Below are 19,523 nucleotides of genomic sequence, written 5' to 3' on the forward strand. Positions count from 1 at the left end.
GCACACACACAAAAAAAGACTCCTTCTCCTTCTTTGCCAGCTCTCAATTTCTATTTCTGTTGATCCTCCCTAAACTTGCAAATATCTTCCCTACTGCTTTCCTGATTGAGTTACAAGGAGCAAGCATTCCCAAAAATGTCCTTATAAATCCCCAGACTTGATATAATATGGTTTTGGTATTAAATAAGACACAATTTTGTTTTAATCTACTGGTGTATATTTCCCTTGGTTTAATGGAGCTAAGATCAACCATTCTCCAGTTTAATAATTATATTTACAATGCCTAAATCAGGATTTCAGTGCAAATATATGTAATTATAGTAAATTTTCATTTGACTTGAGATCTTGCAAGAAACATATGCACTGCTGCCATCAGTTACATAATTCGGATAGAACAATCAATAAGATCATTATTTTAAGAGAGGAAGCTTGCATATTCCTGGGATTCCTTGATAGAGATTGTAGTCAGATTTTTTTTTCTCCTTAAACTGGCCCCTCTATGTCCATATAACTGTGTCCCACAGAATGCAATACTGTAGGAGCACTTTAATATCAAACCTGCCCTCTGTGGACAGCGCTTCTCATTTCCGTATCTTGGTCACATGGAGATAGAGAGCAGTAATTAGCATACAGACATGTGGGCAATTCTTAACATGGTTGGGGAGAAGTCCTCCAGTGTTATTCTCACCAAAAAAAATAATTCATCATAAGAAATCTATGTCTAAACAAGATGATCTTTTGTCAATTTTAAATTGTATACTGCCAGAATTGGAGTGAAACTGAACATAGTAGCAAGGTCTGTAAAATATCACAGTTTAAGGTCACCTCTTTTACCCTAAGTATTTATTAAGGGGATCAAGTGTTGTTGTGTACCACACCAATCTGGTACAGTATTGTTGCTCTAAAGCGCAGAGAAATATTGCAATGTATGGTTTATCAAGGAAGATCCAAAGATTACACGCAGATCCAAAACAGCCGGGGAATGCAAGAACCTTCCTAAGTATCCCAAGACCTTAGCCAAGCATATCTAATGGTATCTCAGCTCCACCTGTAAATTCAGAATATGTGTATTCCTCCTCGTTTCTTTTGTGGTCTGAAATTTAGCAGTGCAAATTGCACAGACCCTGGCAAGTAGATCTAACAAAAAGCCAGCAAGGGGAAAAGAATTATCCTTGAGATAAAAGGAATAGCTGAATTCAGAGATCTCACAACACAAACACATATGCTGCTTCTGAGCAGCCACTACATTCTTGGAAATTACAGTGCATCAAGGAAGGGACCATTCCGACATTGTACTACGTAAGCCACTGTGCTGTTCTGACTCAGCTCCCAAGTCAAGCATTCTCTGTTCTTCACAAACAAGGCACAACAGCCACCCTTTGTTTCTAGAAGCCACACCTTCCTAAGGATGTTGAATGCGTGGGAGAATTCATATATGAGAAAGAGGGTGTTTTTTGATGCTCTCTAGAAGCAAGAAGGGTGCAAAGCAGAAGAATGCCGTCTTCATTGCCAGTGGCAACACTGTTCTCTCTTGGCAAGTGCTGGGAATGCATTTTAATCTCTAGGAGACCAATTACATTTAAACCCCCTATTATTAGAAGGAGACACAGGTCAGGCACTTGCTGAAGTAGAGGAATCTGCCCCAAATATGTTTCTTTCCAAAGCTCACAGAAAGTGGCTGGTCTAACTGAAGGTAGGTGTGTGTGTGTGTGTGAGAGAGAGAGAGAGAGAGAGCAAGAAAGGGAGAGAGAGAGAAAGAGAGACCCCGAATGGACCCTGTCAGTGGAAGAATTATGTTCAAGCAATCCACTAACATAAACATTTTAGGGGAAAGAGAAATGACAAGAAAGAAAAAGAGAGGGAGAGAGAGAGAGAAAAGAAAGATGTACACAATCAGACTTACATTTTTATACTTTTCTCACCCAAGTACAAAAGCCAATTTTTAAAAATATTGTATTGTTAAAATCTAGTAATCATCCAAGTGATGCAACATTGCCATCCAGTGGTCAGACTAGTAAGTTACAGGTGTACACCATTTCCTACAGCTAATACCTTATCTTCCAGTCCTATTTAAAAGATGACTATAGAGTCTGGTCTACTTAATCACAGCTGCATCTATTCTCCTAATCAAACATCCCATATTTTACAGTAAGGATGTCCTCAAAGCCTGTCAAGTCTGGTGACTCTTCTGTGCTCAGCTATGATGTTCAAAAGAGACAAGAGAATCGGGAAGCAGCAGTCTGAAGTTAATAGTATATAAAACGTATTAGCTTGTCTTGACTGCCCCATTACTCCATGGAAGTCAAGACAGGAGCTAGTAGGATTACTTGAATTGTTATCAGCTCTGCTGCCCAAAACTCACTATACTGAATATTGGGTCTGCCTGAAACCTGAAGGGAGAAAAAAATGAAAATCCTTCACCAAAAATTGCTTAGCTGCTTAGGCATAAGCCCCCTTGCCTAGATCCAGTTCCCGAGTCAACCTAGAGGGTTGCAGTTTACAGTACAATCAGTGCCGTCATTATTTTGCATGAGGTGGACACATACAAATCACAAAAGGGCATGACTCACAGACGTACCAAGGCCAAGTCTTTGGAGAAACTCGAATGGACACCATCAGTTAATTTGCTTTGTTATTTTTGTGGGGGGGTTGTGTTTGTGTTTTTTGTTTTTTTTAATCCCATGGTGCATCCAAAGACAAGTTGTCCAGAAGTTTGCTCAGAACCCCTCGGTTTTCAACTCCTAGGATATGTTAAAGAAGAAAGCACTATTTTAATGTTTTTATTTTAAAATAATTAAAGTAATTTGCATAGCTAACTTTAAATCTAAGGCTTCTACAAATGGTGAAGTCGGGCCTGACAGACAGTGCCCAGTTAGCAGAGAAAGATAGTCAGAAAGCCCAACTTTACATGCTTTTTAATGGTACATAAAAGTATACACATCCACACAGTCGTACCCACGCAGCGCTTTCTCTCAGAATCATTTCTGATTCACAATATGAAAAAACAAGTAGCCACGACCTCTTTAACTAAGGGGTCTGGTAGGTCTTTTATAGGGATGAGCAAAGGCTCAATTCTCACATTACCTCCATTCAAATCACATGGAGTTCAAACTTTTCACGGAGAGGTATGACGCACGAAAGAGAGAAAGTTCTTCATGATTGGGGTGGGGGTGGGGAAGCCTGGCAATTTTAACCACTTCAGTGGATCCACTGTCTTCTTTGCAGCAACCACAGAACAAAGATAAGGTGAGAACAGGATGTGAGCCACCATCCTGGGAAGGTTTTCTTAGCAGTGCTCTCACTGATTCCTTGTCATGGGAGTGCAAGGGCCTCCTCCCTTGTCTTTGGAATGACAATGTCTTATAAAACACCATTTTAGCCGGTGTAATCTTTTAAGGGCAAACAGGGAGGGGATTATTCCATCATCTCCCCCCTCAGAGGTACCACCGTCTCCCTTTCCTGCACAATAGAGAGGAAGGCAAATGTCGATTTCTATGCCAAATCTCTGCAACTTCCTTCTATTGTTAAGCCTTCTATGAAAATAAATGGCTTCTCCTTCCACACTTCTGTGGCAACGTATTATAAAAACTTGGGCCAGATACTAGCAACAATATAGAGGGGACTTTCCTCTGCAAAGCTTTAGCTTTTTTACTATTAAACCACTGGAATGGCAGGAACCTAGTTTAAAAAATCCATGTCTCTGACTGATGAGAGAGCCACTTCAAACACCAACCTCCCTGTTGCCCATTGTAAGGGAAAAAACTAGAGAATAAACAAAGCTCTAGCCAAATAATGCCCCTGGCCCCCAGTCTCCCCAATGAAGCACAGGGGTGGGGGTAATTCTGCCTTGGCCCTATAAAACACCCCTGCATTTGTCAAGCAATCTACTTGTCGCTTTATTCCTTTCTCAAACAGGCCAGACTATAAACAACCTAACTGCTTTTAGCAAGGAAGAAGCGGGAAATAGTTCCCCAATAAATACTTCACTTTCATGAAATAAATTAAAACAAGAGTTCTATGGAGGAGGGAGATCATCCAGTCAGTGTCAATAAAAACTCTGGCAGCAGGTACAAGGAGCTCAAGCAAACCCCTTTAGCAGGAAGTCCACTTCATTCTGGTCAACAGAAATCTGACAGCTTGTTTCTTTTGCCAGACCTGCAGGCCCATCATCGCTTCAAAGGGGGAGGAGGAGGAGCAGCTGGAGAGTAATCACTAAAAAAAGCTAGGTGGGGAACTGGGAAAAGCCTTAAAATGTCTCCATCAAGCACTACCTCACTAAACGATTGACACAAGTCCTAACCCAATGGTGCTGAAGAAACCAGAAGAAACGGACCCACCAATGGCCCTCCCCGTCTTCAAATGCAACTCTTAGAGAAGGTGGTAGGGCAGTCCATATTTGCACCCCATCTCTCCAACTCCTGCCACCACTCCACGAGGGCCTGGATGAAGGGCACTGGGCTAATTTGCCTTGAACGTTCAGAAAGATGAAAAATTCATTTTCACACAGACCCTGCCCACCCCTTCCCTCCCACCTACATATGACATGTTGCCTGCTCCTTCCTTTCCCACCTCCCTCCCTCCATTAAGAATGCAATTCATTCTCAGGTTTCTTAGGGCACAAAATCTCCTGCTTTTGATCATGGGACAATGAACTTTCTCAGATAAGGCCGTTTGTGTATGAGTGTTATTCCATAGACACCAAAAAAAATAATAATAATAATCAGCCCGATGTCTCCAGTCTAACAAAGGGCACTGAAATATTAATGGCAAGTCTTCCTTTTGGACAACACAGACAGCATGGGAGGGAAAAGTCAAGGAGGCACTCCTGTGGTTTGCAGTGATACTTCCCTTGCCCAACTCTTGTTTCTCCCCACTCCTAGGGGAGGGGTGTCCATTCAATTCAGTTCCCATACAAAGCAGATCTTTGACAACTAAACATGCCATTTCCTTTCCAGCCTCCTCCTTCTCCACTTCTGCTGTGTTCTAGATATAAAATCCTGACCCCAGAAAGGTCCAGCAAGGAATTTTTGCCTCCTGACCAAAGATGCAATCTATAAGAAGTGACTAGGCCCATTACTTCCCTGTGATTTCTATTACATCATCATCTTTGTCCTCATCCTCGTTGGAGCTGCAGCCCACCTCAGAGACCTCACGGGTGTCAAATGGAGGCACCTGAGACCGAAGGAGGCCCCCCGCTGGATATCCCGTGTGAGGTGACATGAAGCCAGGGTAGGCAGATGCCATGCTCCTGGGAAGGCTGCTGGATAAGACAGGGGTTGGAAAAGGAGCAAACATCCTGGGCTCAGAGAGGAGTGACTGTGAGAAGGGCAGCGAATAGTTGGAGAGCACCCCCGTCATGGAGGGGTTTAACATGAAAGAGGGGACACTGGCGGTGGCTGAGGTAGCAGCAGAAGAACTAGCAGTGCCCGCTGTCAGCAGAGGGTCAGTAGTCACAGGGAACATCAGATGAGGATCTGATAGCAAGCTAGGCAGCTGGTAATAGGAGGAGCCTGTGCCCATGTACAATGAGTTGCCTGCTTGGGGAGCAAATGGATGGGTTAAGTTGTGGTTTAAAGGGACAGAGGGCATGGTGAACCCACCAGAGACAGGGTACCCACTTTCATATGGTTGACCTGTTGTTGGCAGTGAGCGTTTCTTCTGCTGGCGATGGGCTTGCTCATCTGGACCAGATGGTGAACTTGACTTACGCTTATTCCCTCGTAAGTCCAGCACTGAGTGGCTGTCAACATGTTGACTAGTGGCTGGCAAGGCTGAGGAAGAAGCCAAACCGTGGGTCCCTACTCGCTGCTCAGTTCCACGAGCTGTCGTGTGGGCTGCATTGTCTTTCCGAGTGGGGTATCCAGGTGTTGTATTGGTGGTAGGAGAATTGTGTTTGGACTCACGGGCAGCTGCCGCCTCTGCATATTGCTGCAGTTCGCTGATGATTTCAGGACTGTCTGGCGAAATAGGCCGAGTGAGCTCCTCTGGGTTGGGAAGTTTGGGTGATGAGGCATTGTGTCTGCCATTGCTTGTGGATTCAACAGATGGACCCTGGGATCCTACGTAAAGCAGAGTATAACAACATGCAAGTCAGAGAAAGTAACCAGAAATGGCACTAAAGTATCAGAGGAGGTCGTAGAAAAAAACAGCCTGATTAACGAGGCTGTAAGCTATTTTTGTTTTTCAGTGACTCATTTCAGTAGCAGATGGGGAACCTAAACTATTATGGGCAGTAGGGTTTAAGAAATGTTTACAGTACAATGAATGGTGGTTGTCCTCCAGACGGTAGGATTTAGTGCCTACATCCCTGATGTTTTTTTCTGGATCAATCCATCTTTCAATACTACGTATTACAATATCCTTCTGAGCATGAATGAACTTTTTCTCAAGTGATACTAACACTAAAAGCTTACAGGCAGAGATTCCAGGACATAGCTCTTGATAAACCGGTTTCATTGCAAGGACCAGAAAAGTCCTTAAAGAAGAAACCCAGCAATTTCCAAGAAAAGGAAGGGAGAAAGGAAGAATTCAAGATTCAGTTTTAAAGCTTTTTCTCTCAACACAACTTAACAGGCTGAAAATTTGCATTATTTTGGCAGGACGGGTGATGTATACCTGTACTTTCTTACTGTAACAGATCAATCTTGTTCCAAACTCTCTGCTTAGAAACTACATCTCTAAACGTTTGAATTACTTGCTATTACCTGTATTCTAGTGACAAAAATGGAAGAATATTGCTCCAATGTTGTATCTCCTTCGCCATTTGTCTTTTCTTTTCCCTACTCAATTTATGGGCCTGATTTTGGCATGGGTTTTGCAAACTCTCCTGTCTGCTTTTATTGTACATGATTTTTGACAGAGGAATATAAAGATCTATTTTCTTTTTCACATCTGTTCCAGGCTGTCATGTGTTTGAAAAAAAGCTACCATATTTTTCAGTGTATAAGACGCATATCCCGCCACCCCCAAAAGTAGGTGGAAATATCTGTGCGTCTTATACAGCGAATGTTGCTGAAGCCCCACCCACCCGCCGCTCTCACCCTTCGGCCTCTGCCTTCCAGCAATTTGCCTCCTTGCAGCAAACAGCTTGGTCAGCTTCAGCACAGCCTGATTTAGCACGAGCAGCTGATTGGCAGTTGGATCTGCCTCCCGGAATACTGCCCATCAGCTGTTCCAGGCTGCGGGGATCGCCACCGCCCATCGCCGCTGCTGCCTATCGCCGCCTCCGCGCGCCCCATTTTCTTCCTCCATGCATCCCATTTTCAGCTCGTTCCAGGTGGTGGGGATAGGTGGTATAGGGTTTCCTGCTTAAGAAGGAGGTTGGACTAGAGGACCTCCCAAATCCCTTCCAACTTTGTTAAATTAATAATTATTATTATATCATTTCTCCAACTGAATGCATTCTATTCTTTTAATATCCACTCTTCTAATATCTACATTTTATTACTGTTGTTAGAAAAATAGTTTTGAATATCTATAATCCCTTTGAAAGCTTTCAAAATAAAATAATAGAAGAGACACTTAGAAACGGTGCTCACCTGAAGCAACCATGCGATGATCTTCACTGCCCTTTGGCTTGCCAGTAGTTCGGATAGCAAAGATCCGCCCATCACTGGTCCGGATGTATGTTCCTGGGAAAGACATGGATCATAATAATTAATTGGGGGGGGGAGTCAATAGAGCATTTTACAGGTATAATAAGACAGCTACGGTACTATAGTTCAGAACAACAGACTTCTAGGATTCTCTGTAACAATTTTCTTGACACTGGTCTGTCTACCGGCTAGATGGACATGCCTCCAGCCACTCATCATGTTATTTTCTAGTAATGTCGCTGGAGTCTATAAGGAGACTAAGGACATTATTGGAAGTATTAATTATGGTTGTGACTTGTGCTCTGCACTGTAACATGGTAGTTCCCTGTTACATTTTCTTATTCAAAGAATATGTAAGAAGAATTTAATTAATTGAAGTGCAGAATCTAGCAGCAACCAAGAAAGGTGGTATCAATTAAACAGGGACCTATAAAATGGCATTCATTCCAGGTGGTCGACTCGTGATGTTTGGCTGTGTTCTACAGTTCAACATGGGCAATTTTCAAGGCAGATACATCTCTGAATGTATCCCTGAACCTTTTCCAGCGAAGGCAGCACATTAGAAGAACTGCCATTGTTGAAGACATAGAGGAATTTGGTAAGGAAATATCTCTGAAATAATAATCCAACTGGTCATGGGTTGTCTAATACCCCTAATGAGGTTACTGGTTTTTCAACTCCATTTTGTATGGAGTTACAAAATACAAATTTTGTATTCAATGCAAATTCATTCACTAATAACTCTGGTTGTTGTACAAAATGCAGGTAGACCTCGTTTAACAAATGCCCTGTTTAGCAACCAAAGTTATGATGGTGTTGAGAAAATAACTTTATAAGTAGTCCTTGCATTTATGATGATTGCAGCATGTGACTGCCATTTGCACACTTCACCACCAGTTTCCAATAAACAGAGTTAATGGAGAACTTGGCAGTAAAATCACAAGCCACGGTCATGTGATGTCTTGCTTAACCTGTAATGACTAGGTTAACCACTGAGTGAAAAGTGACATAAGTCTATTGTGGTCACGTAATATTTCACTTAGCAACTGCATCACTTAGTGACAAAGTGACAAATCGTTGTGGTCATTAAGTGATGACTGCCTGTAAGAGGTGAAAGAAAGGTTCTTTATAGCAGCAAAATAACTAGGCCTTATGAACAATTTACAATCAACTCTCCTTCTGCCTCTTGTAAGTGACTATTTTTTCAAATACTATATTTTTGAAAGGCCAATGATATTTAAACAAAAGGGGATTTTAAAAGCAGCTTGCACAATAAGCAGCATCCAATATTTGGCTAAGATAGTACTGCGATGATGAAAGCAGACTACTAAAATAAAGATTTCTGGCAAAAATGAAATGTACTATGTTAATTGCAGATCACACAACAACAATGTACAGAAATCCTTACTTACTTGGAAAGGGCAAAATCTCCTTTCACTATCCTGATAAACTTAATTCTATCTTCAAAATATCTTTATAAAGAGATGTGAGATGGCTAACTACATTACAATCTCTACTGTAATCTCAAACTACTATCACAATGTCTATATTAAAACAGGTCAATAACGAACAAATGCATGATCAAAAACTATGAATGAACATGGTCCATATGAACTAAGGAAATCAATCAATCAATATATGTTAATTTGTGGTAGAAAACCATGTGGAAATTCTTTATTGTATGGAGATTTTTTCCCAATGGCATTTTACTTTCTGAACAAGAGATGATAGAATAGAGAAGAAATAAAGAAGAAAAAGAAAAAAAAAATAAAGTCCACCCTCACCCCACTTTGCAAGCTAAAATCTATAATGGAAAACTATCTCAATTACCTTTAGTCCCACGGATAATATGTATGCTTTCACCAGCGCTGATTCTTGCCTGCACATCTGTGGAAGTGTTCGTACCTGGAATCACTATATCTAAAATGGATAAAATAAAAGGTATATGAATCACTGCATGAGGCTTCAAAGTGGATTCAATTAAAAACATTAAATAAAATTACATCTTCCAAGTATTTAGTTACTTTTGGCTGAGTGTTATATAAAACACAGAACCAATACGTATTTATATGTTTTAAAAGTACAGTAGGAGAGAAAAAGCCAGTAAAAAATTATATTAATGGATAATGCTCTACATTTAACTGTTAGTTCAAGAAAACGATGAGTTAACAAAGGAGACTGCAGCAGTGACATTTCAACTACTCTCCTTTGTCTTTTTAAGTACTTTGTGTTTTTGTAAAATGAAAAGAGAAAAGCAAGTACAAAAATGACTAAGCCTCCAACACATTTGGTAGCTGGGTAGAATGCAGTATTTTCATTAGGCACGTTATGTCTGTATCACCAAATATTTTTGCCAATGTTTTCTGTCATAATGGAAGAATATTCTCTATTTCCCCTAGAGCAAATATAAGGAAGATAAACATGTAGAATGAATTAAAGTAATGGCAATTAAGTCTCATTTTAGTCCTATGTTAGGACTGGGCCCTGAGCCTTAGAAATAGGCTGTCCTATTTAAAACATAGCAATGAAGGGTCAACATAAGATTCTGTTATCAGAGAACTAACCTCAATGTGTTCTTGAATTTTTTTTTTCTCTCTATTCATTTTTGGTGCAATCTCGTTTCCTAAGAAAGGTAGATTACAGTGTAATTGCCAAAGCAACTGACCTGTTGTGGTGACAATCTTCTGCACGAGAACACCAGCTCGTTGCAGATAATTGATGGGGAAGTTAATAGCAGGATTGGAAACCGAAGCTGCTCCCATACTGCCTAAGGGGACATGACGAGGCATCATCGGAATAGGGGTTGACTGAACAGGACGCACGCTTGCCACTGGCCGGTCCTCACCTTTCAGGCTTGGTCGCCTACAAAGCAAGGAATAAGTCAATGTGATTACAGAATTTGAAACAGCCTCTTTTCACAAGCAGGACCTTCCATGCAGGAGTGGAATTCACATTTTTTTACTACTGGCTCTGTGGGCGTGGCTTGGTGGGCGTGCTAGGGAAAGGATACTGCAAAATCTCCACTCCCACCCCACTCCAGGGGAAGGACACTGCAAAATCTCCATTCCCACCCCACTCTGGGGCCAGCCAAAAGTGGTATTTGCTGGTTCTCTGAACTACTCAAAATTTCCGCTACTGATTCTCCAGAACCTGTCAGAAGCTGCTGAATAGCACCCCTGCTTCCACTCCATCACCCTGTTTCTGCTTAAATAACTCTTCCTCAATCTTCCACAAGGGAATAAGTACACTACAAAGATGACTATGAGCTACCAATCGCATATTAATTTCTCTATATGCAATCACCTAAGGAAGACCTTTAATAAGTGATATACTAAACAGAAATGCTTTCATTTTCTCCCACACTGTGTCAAGAAATCGATAGTAATGAATGTAAAAAACATATCTAATATCCTAGATGGGAAGTGCGTACTACTAAGCCTGTGGGCTATGGCCTGAATGTGCTATTGGTACTTTCAATATTGGTTTCCCCATCGCAATAAGATTCTGTTCAATGCACTCTAAGTATCGACTCATTTTCTATATCAGCTTCAACTGTTCACAGCTACCAAGACGACAATACCCTCCTTTGTTTTACCTATGTTCTGGGGACCAGGAAAACATTGCCAAGGGGGGAGAAGTAGGAGATACATTTTGCTACTCCTGTTTTGACTTCCTGGAAAGGAACAAGAGACCCACCAGTTCCTTTGATTGAAGGCAGGAATATTTGTCAGATTCTGGTCAGTGGCTGGGTAATACTGAGCATAGGAAGGACGGGTATAAGGGACAGATGCACGCTTTTCTTCCTCATAGCTTTTTTTTGCAGCTTTTTTCTCTGCCTTGGTGAGCTTGTGCTCTTTACGATCGATTAGCAGGGACTCGTGCTGGAAAGGCTCCTGTGGTGATTAAAGCATAAGGAGGCTGGTTTATTGAAAGTATCACAAAACAGCAAGAAGTCAAACAACAATCCCTCCTCCCCCGAACAATCAAAATAATCCTCCAAATGTTCTAATGAAATAATTAGGATCATTTTGATATTATTTTATAAGCATTTAATCCCCCTTGATAATATCAGGACATTAGGTTGCTCTATCTTAGAAATACGCATTTAGTGTTATGCCACAATGTTTAATCTAATGTAGGAATGGGAAGGAATCTTCTTCTGCATCAGTGTATTTTTTATTTATTAAACATATTGATAGTCCTTGATTTATGATAGCAAATGGGATAGAAATTTCCACTGCTAATTCATGGAATTATAAGGCGTATCTGCATTGCTTGGTGATAGCAATCCCTGTAGTCCTAATTGCAGATGTTAACCAAATCCCATGCTTGTTAGGAGCTTGTTGCTGGCTGACTTCCCACAACCAATATTAATAGATAAGCCAGCAGGAAATTGCCAAGTCCCAGCCTGCAGGGCCGTCCACAAATGCCAGGCCTCCATACATATCCTGGCCTCAGTGCCTTTTGGGAAAAAGTCAGATCTTCATCTACAGAAGGGACCCCAAACACTTCAGCTCATCAACCCTGTCATGAAAGTTTCAGATTGTTCGACCCCCAAACATTATAAGAAAATAATTTAATAAATATTATGTTAACTAATAGTACTATACAAAAACAACAGGAATGAATTGTTCCATTGACCTTTGGTGGTCGATACTGACCATTTTGAGGAAACCTGATCTACAGCCACTTGCCATCTTTATTATCCAGATAGATAATCAAGCAGTAAGATTGCAAAAATTTAGAGGTCAGTCCTTATGCTAGACTACAGCCAATATTAAAGAAGCAGATTTTACCTACATAATAATACTTTCTCATCTCCCCTGCCGCCCCGCAATCTACACCACCACCACCACTTCTCTCAATGCACTTCAGATCTGATCTGGAGATTCCTCCAACTCTTTGGAATGTATGCGGCAGTATAATGTGAGATAAAACTAAGGAATTTGTTGCAAAGGGATAATGGTATTTACCAATGAAGTAACACTGCTGAATCCCACCTATGATGAAACATGTAAACAATATATTAACCCTGGGCTTTCCTTGACATAAACAAGCACTTTGTTAAATTTTCTTGAATTTAATTTCTTGCAGGCACCATACATTTTTAATATACTTTATTTAGATGTAATTTTTACAGCCGACTTATTAAAATAGCATGGATATGGGGGTTTTACTCTCTTTCCTAACCTTGGTGATGAGGTGAGGGTACTTGAGACAGGCCAGCTGTAAAACAGATTCCTTGATCTTACTGGGGTTAAATGAAAGCTGGGCAGGCTCAGATTCCTCTTCCACGAAGTGCAGCAAGTTTTCCACCTCCCTCCTGGTAAAGTTCAACACTGGATTCAAATCATCCACAACACGATCTAAAGAAAATATACATTATCACCAAAGAGGAAGAACTACAGTTCCTGCTTCATCTGTATCTCCAATAACATTCCCTTAACCTGTGATATTAGCAAATTATTGCACCTTAAAAGGGGTGGGTGGGGTGAAGATGGGGAGAGCTGGAAATCTTATGCCAAACCTAAAAGCAAAGAGAGCCAAATTCAGAGACCAAAAGAAATCTGCCTACTGCATGGCAAGATCTGCCTAAGGCAAGGCACGATCTACCTGACATCCCTTGCTTGGAGATCTGACGGTCATAAATTTTCTTTTCCAAAGTGTAATCAGAAACTAGCCGGTAGATGTGGCAGGGCTTCTTCTGTCCATAGCGATATACCCGACATACTGCCTGTGCATCATGGCATGGATTCCAAGAAGCATCAAATACTATCACTCTGTTTGCACCAATAAGGTTCACACCTAAACACCCAGCTCTGGAGGGGAAAAAAATGAATAGTTATTTGCCTGGGCCTGAAATGTTGCCTGGTATACTGTAAATCAAATATTAATTTGGATTTACTGGTTTTGTTCAAAACTTTATATAAATAAATATGATGCTAATATTTGAAGATAACAGATATGGGGGAAAAAACCAACTAAATCCAAATGGAATTCTAAATGTTCTTTATATGAATTAGATCCCATCCTTTTTCAGGATGCATATTATCCACTATTCTTCATAGTCAATCGCATGTCTCTATCCTTAGTAAGTACTCGAACTTACCTTGTTGAAAGAAGGAAGAGACAAATAGAAGTGTTGCTAGGATCATTGAACTGGTTAATCAATCGTTCTCTCTCTGAGGCAGAGGTACTTCCATCCAATCCTATGTGAAAATAATTAGATTATTACAAACATTTCTGCATAACCTCTACAAAATAAAACTATGTAGAGTACAAAAACTATGATTGTCTGAGAGAACAGATGTGATAAATGAATAGGGCAAAATCCATTTAAAGCTACTTCTAACCAAAACATTATTCAAAATCTTGCAACCAATCATATAAATAGGAAGAAGACCACATGCTTCAACCATGAAAAAAATGCAAGAAAAATAGTATTTTTCAATGCTGAAGGAGAGTTAATGTATAGAAGCCAAAAATCAGAAGGCCCCTGGCAGCAGTTTCTCCAATATATATATATATATTTGGAGAAACTGCTGCCAGGGGCCTTCTGATATATATATATGTATATATTTTAAAGGATGGGTTTTCAGAAGCTTGGTCAGGTGCACGGAGTATGTCATTCCACGCATCTGGTGAAGTGAGCTGTCTTTCACACAAGTTTATGCCTTTTCATTACTTTGAAAAGGTGCTAGATTTTTTGGTATTTTTCAAGATCTGCCCAGCAGCAAAATCTCTAGAGATTGAAGAACTTGCTATACTTACTATAATAATTCACATTTCGGATCCAGTTATGGATTCCTTGTGCATCCAAGCCTGGGGGAGAAGGCACTGGCCTTTTTGCCAAGAAATCTTCAATGACAGACAATGTGGAAAGGCTTTGGCTATAAAAAGACAAGAGTTTCTTTCAGACAAAAAACACATAAATGCTTGACAGTACAGCTTAAGTAGTAAAGTTTAGACTCTGTCCACGCTGTCAGCCAATTTTACACATGATGATTCCATGTAAGTTAACCCATCCTCACCGTCATATGCCCGGCCCAATGAAGGAATAGGAATAGGGCAACGATTTCAAATTGAAAGAAGAGGGTCAGGTTAATTGTTAATATATACATAAAAATAATGATGGCAGGCAGAATAGTTTCTATATTATCAACTGAAGAAACCCAACAATGGAGCTATACTGAGAGATATAAAACTCTAGCAGATTTTTTTCCATATTTTTCTAGTTCTTTTTCTAAATTGTTATAGTTCTAAATTTCTCCCACAAAAAAGTAGGCTCAGGTTGTTGTAAACTACAAATTTTTGCTTGTATCCTAAAAAGTGGTCTGCAATAAAATCAACAGTATACTAGCCAACAGAAACATAAAACATATCTTTAATCCCAAATTCTAGTTGACTGGCTTTGCTACTTTACAGAATATCATCATTTTATGAAAAGTGAAGTAAAAGTTCAAGCACCCTTTATTGAGTAGTCGATGTTCTACAGTCAAAACCAACTGTATCTCAGATGTTAAAAGATCATGGAAACATATGGAAGCAACATTAAATTGCATCCAGATCTTTACAACTTGGAAAACCATGTTGAAAAATGCCTCAAAATCAAATGCAACCATGGCAAAACTTTTAAAGGTAGGGAAAATAATATAGTGCTCTTTGCTAGGCATTCTCCAGTTAGGCTGAACCCACTGTCATTTTTAAGCATCTTTTAAAGGTAATCTTTAAAATGTAGGAAATCAACAAGGGATTTATTATTAGTTAATCAGCAGAAATATAATGAAAATTCTCTTTCTATGAGATAATGTTTTAATGAATAGTTGAAATTAACAATTTTAATTATAATTATAATTAATTATTATAATTATTAATAATAAATTAATAATATTTATTCACACTGCTTTACAATATATTTTAAATGTTTTCCCATAGCCTTTTTACCTGAACACCAATAGTTTATCTCCAAGTTTCACACTTTCTTCTACTAGATGAAACAATAGCACCATCTTAGGTGAATTTTGTAAGACTCCTGTCTGATAATCACAAAGGATATCTTTAGCCTGCAGGTAAAACAGAACATCTCTCAGTGACACTTGCTACATCACAATTCAATTTATAACTCAGGATTTCCCTAATATCTTGTGTGTCCTTACAAACATAATCAGAAACAAATCCACTCATTAGCAATATAATGCTAAGTCCTTCCAAAAAATAGCAAAAATCTATTTCTCATAAAACATGTCCTTTGACAATTTCTTTATTATCCACCTAAATACCATAATTACACAGGATTTGATTTTTAAAACCCTAAACCTTCACATATACTGATGGAAACTGATCAAGGAGAGAACCAATTTAGAAATAGGGAGAAATTTCCTGACAGTTAGAACAATTAATCAGTGGAACAACTTGCCTCCAGAAGTTGTGGGTGCTCCATCACTGGAGGTTTTTAAGATACGACTAGAGAACTAAATGATATATAGCAGTGATGGTTAACCTTTTTGCCATTGCGTGCCAGGAGCAGGGGGAGGGGGTGTCGCGCGCACAGGTGCCCACACTCATAATTCTATACACCCCACCCTGCGCATGTGTGCGGTCCCCCCACTCCCCCTTGCTCCTGGCATGTGATGGCACGGTGGGCCCAGTAGGCCCGTTTTTTTTGTTCTTCCCCAGGCTCCAGAGCCTTTCTAGGAGCTCGGGGAGGGCAAAAAACGGCTTTCCCCACCCCCCGGAGTCCAGAAATGGCCCGTTTGCCAACTTCCAATCAAACCAGAAGTTGGCAAACGGGCCATTCCTGACCTCCGGGCGGTGAGGAAGGCCGTTTTCACCCTCCCCAAGATCCTAGAAAGGCTCTGGAGCCTGGGGAGAGAGAAAAACAGGCCTTCTCCACCACCCTCCAGAGGCAGGAAACAGCCTGTTTTCCTACTTCCAGTGGGCCCAGAAGGCCCAAAAATCAGCTGGTTGATGCACACATGCATGCCGGAGCTGAGCTCACGTGCCCACTGATATAGCTACATGTGCCACCTGTAGCACGTGTGCCATAAGTTCGCCATCACGGATATATAGGGTCTCCTGCTTGAGCAGGGGATTGGACAGGGGATTGGACTAGAAGACCTTGAAGGTCCCTTCCAACTCTGTTATTCTGTTATACTGCTTCTAAACTACAGTGATACTTAAAAGTTTGTGAATCTTTTTTGAGTTTTTAGTATTTCTGCATAAATACAGAAGTACTTTTGGACTTGAATGAAAAGCATTAACATTTGGCAAAAAGCAAGGACTTGCATTGCAGCATAGGAAAGCTATTCTTTAAACAAGTATAATGGTTTTGACTCCATTATTTACTTTTCTCTTTATTCAGTTTTAGGACTTGTGGGGAGGACAGATCACCTTTTAGGTCATATGTACGCAAAAGTATTGACAATACAAAAGGGTTTGTAAAGTTTTCAGCATCATAGAACCCCAATGTTTTTAGCTTCCTTCACTATACCTAAGCTCTGGGATATAGCCCATATTCTCATTCTAGTTAGATAATCCTACAAGCACAGCAATTACCAGCTACATTCTACAAAAGCACAGATAAAAAAGATATCCAGATAGTACAAGAATAATCAGAGAATTGCTATAGAATAATAATAGCAGTAAATGGTCCCATTTGAAGCTGCAATGAGTAAAATAGGAAGACAGGAGATTTTTCACAAACATGAAAAGAGGAGCCAAAGGTAAGAAAAATACTACACAGAACTATTTCATACATAACAATGACCTTTCAAATATTTTCAATGGGAAATGAGTCCATGCATAGCATGAATGTAATACATTTGTGCACAGATAGATGTAAAATACTGCTTCAAACATCCACCATGCTTAAGAGAAAAGGAAGAAGAAGTTTAAAAAAAACACCAAGAGTTTTGATTTTAGTACTCACCCATTCATACGTTACAACCTGATTGGCTCTTTCCTGAAATGGACTGAAGCCAATGCCCTGAATATACTTGCTATTGGTAGCCTCCCCAATTGTAGATGGCAGAGCATTGCTCTCTGTTTTCACTTTTATGCCCTGTGACTGGCAGCGTGAATTGGTACCAGCTGTGCCAAGGTCATCTACATCCAGATCTTGCTCATTTGCCAAATTTTCTTTTTGCAATGCTTCATATAGCACATCAGGGTGATTCCATATCTGAGAGAGGATGGCAAATTACTTGGCAATTATTATCAAATACTTAATTATTATTTATTATTAATTCTAGGTGTTTTTCATTCATGAGACTGGTGACTATTTTCTTTACCTACAATTATAGTTGCCTCACTGAAGGGGGTGAGCGTAAGCAGCAATAATTTTACCAAATTCCAGAGGGACACCCAAATTAGTCTCTTGCAGCAAAAGCAACAAAGAGGTTTGCAGCCGATCTTTTAAATAAATATATAAGGGCTGGGGAAACACAGTAAGGCTTTATGTAAGAAAAGTCTACAAGTTGGAAAAGTTTATTTTGCAAAATTATTCTGATTAAAAATACAGATAGTCTTTTCATGTCATTAATATTGCTGTGTTCAGTTAGTCAAAGCACTCAAAACAAAATACCCCAAGCCAAATTGCAATCTAAGGCTTTGTATCACTGGTAACTGGTATTCAGAGAATGTTTAGGGGAACCTTAAAAGATGGTTGTATTCTGTATTATCATCATATTGTTACAAAAAATTAGACACAGCATTCAAGATGTAGAATGAAAAGAAAGTGACTTCTAAATAATACTAATATCATCCTAACAGTTATATTTTCATAAAACCCTACACAAAATACTGCTCCCTTTTTATTAAAAACACACCTTACAACAAACACAGAAAGCTTTAAGTGGATTCAGTCCCAGCCAGCCGCTGTTGCCTGCATCACGAAACCTATTCATGAACTCAGTATAAAGAGCCCGCTGGATTTTTGACAAACGCACTAAGATAACATGTTCTTCCTTATAGGGAAGCTGAATTTTCAGCACATTGTGCCCTCGTCTACAGAAACAAGAGAAAAGAACATTAGGAAAGAAATTCCTGAAAGTCTGCTTTCCATCCCTCTATTAGGAATGGAAAGGAGGAAATACCAGGCACCTCAATTTAGGGATGATTATTAATAAGTGTAAAAGAACAAGCGTGATCAGTATTTTATATGTAGAGATTAATTTTCCACAGCAGATTATTGCAAAATCTTAGTGTTTAGTCTGTAACCAAGTATAACCTCACAACTGAGTATTTCCTTCCACATATTATACTCTGTGTGATGAAATTATATTTAATTTATATACTTCAAGCATTTACACTATCAAGTCCTCATAAGTTATTTTTATATCCCCAAATGAAAAATTCTATCTAAGCAATCTATTATTATGAAACTAGATTTAATGACATATATACCAAAATGGTACTGCTAATGATGGTCTAAAATCTAATCCATCAACCCAATGAACCAAACGCTTCCCACCCTCTCATTATTTAAATACTTCTTCCAAAGACTGAAGGACTGAAAATGTGGCAAATGGCCTCACCTTTGTACAAAGCCTTCCAACAGGCTGTGCAGGACATGACTGCGATACCTCATGAGACGAACATCTTGGGGGGTGCTGTCAATACACTGTCCATTCAGGATAGGGCGCTCAAACATATTACTGAATTCCTGCCGGGTACCAAGAAAGTCGGGGCGTACAAAGTCTACCATACACCAATATTCAATTAGATTGTTCTGCAGAGGATAGCCAGTCAGAACTACCCTTCGCCGAGATCTGATGTTTTTCAAAGCCTGAGAGGTGCTTGCATGACAATTCTTTATCCGGTGTCCCTCATCACAAATGACCACATCTGGTCCAGGCCGGGATAAAGCTTTCTCAATTCCTGAAAGGAAAAGAAAATGTCTCCAAATGAATTTGTTTTGCTCTAGCCTTA

The 19,523-nt window shown here is 39.9% G+C and overlaps 1 protein-coding gene across 1 annotated transcript in view; it reads right to left on the minus strand.

The window, feature by feature from the left end:
* Window positions 1-4,761: 4,761 nt before the first annotated feature.
* Window positions 4,762-19,523, minus strand: part of RAD54L2 (RAD54 like 2) — a 45,710-nt gene continuing 30,948 nt past the window's right edge. The window contains exons 9-21 of the mRNA XM_070937074.1: window positions 19,130-19,472; window positions 18,422-18,599; window positions 17,524-17,775; window positions 15,540-15,658; window positions 14,367-14,485; window positions 13,705-13,804; window positions 13,209-13,414; window positions 12,786-12,961; window positions 11,292-11,488; window positions 10,261-10,457; window positions 9,426-9,515; window positions 7,539-7,631; window positions 4,762-6,059 (exon numbers count right to left, since the gene is read on the minus strand). Of these exons, the coding sequence (XP_070793175.1) occupies window positions 5,074-6,059; window positions 7,539-7,631; window positions 9,426-9,515; window positions 10,261-10,457; window positions 11,292-11,488; window positions 12,786-12,961; window positions 13,209-13,414; window positions 13,705-13,804; window positions 14,367-14,485; window positions 15,540-15,658; window positions 17,524-17,775; window positions 18,422-18,599; window positions 19,130-19,472 (3,056 nt within the window). The 3' untranslated portion in view covers window positions 4,762-5,073. The remainder of the gene's footprint in view (window positions 6,060-7,538; window positions 7,632-9,425; window positions 9,516-10,260; window positions 10,458-11,291; window positions 11,489-12,785; window positions 12,962-13,208; window positions 13,415-13,704; window positions 13,805-14,366; window positions 14,486-15,539; window positions 15,659-17,523; window positions 17,776-18,421; window positions 18,600-19,129; window positions 19,473-19,523) is intronic.

The sequence above is a fragment of the Pituophis catenifer genome, unplaced genomic scaffold (assembly GCF_029215685.1).
Source record: "Pituophis catenifer annectens isolate HBS135680 unplaced genomic scaffold, rPitCat1.0.hap2 SCAF_2, whole genome shotgun sequence".
NCBI classification, from domain to species: Eukaryota; Metazoa; Chordata; class Lepidosauria; order Squamata; family Colubridae; genus Pituophis; species Pituophis catenifer.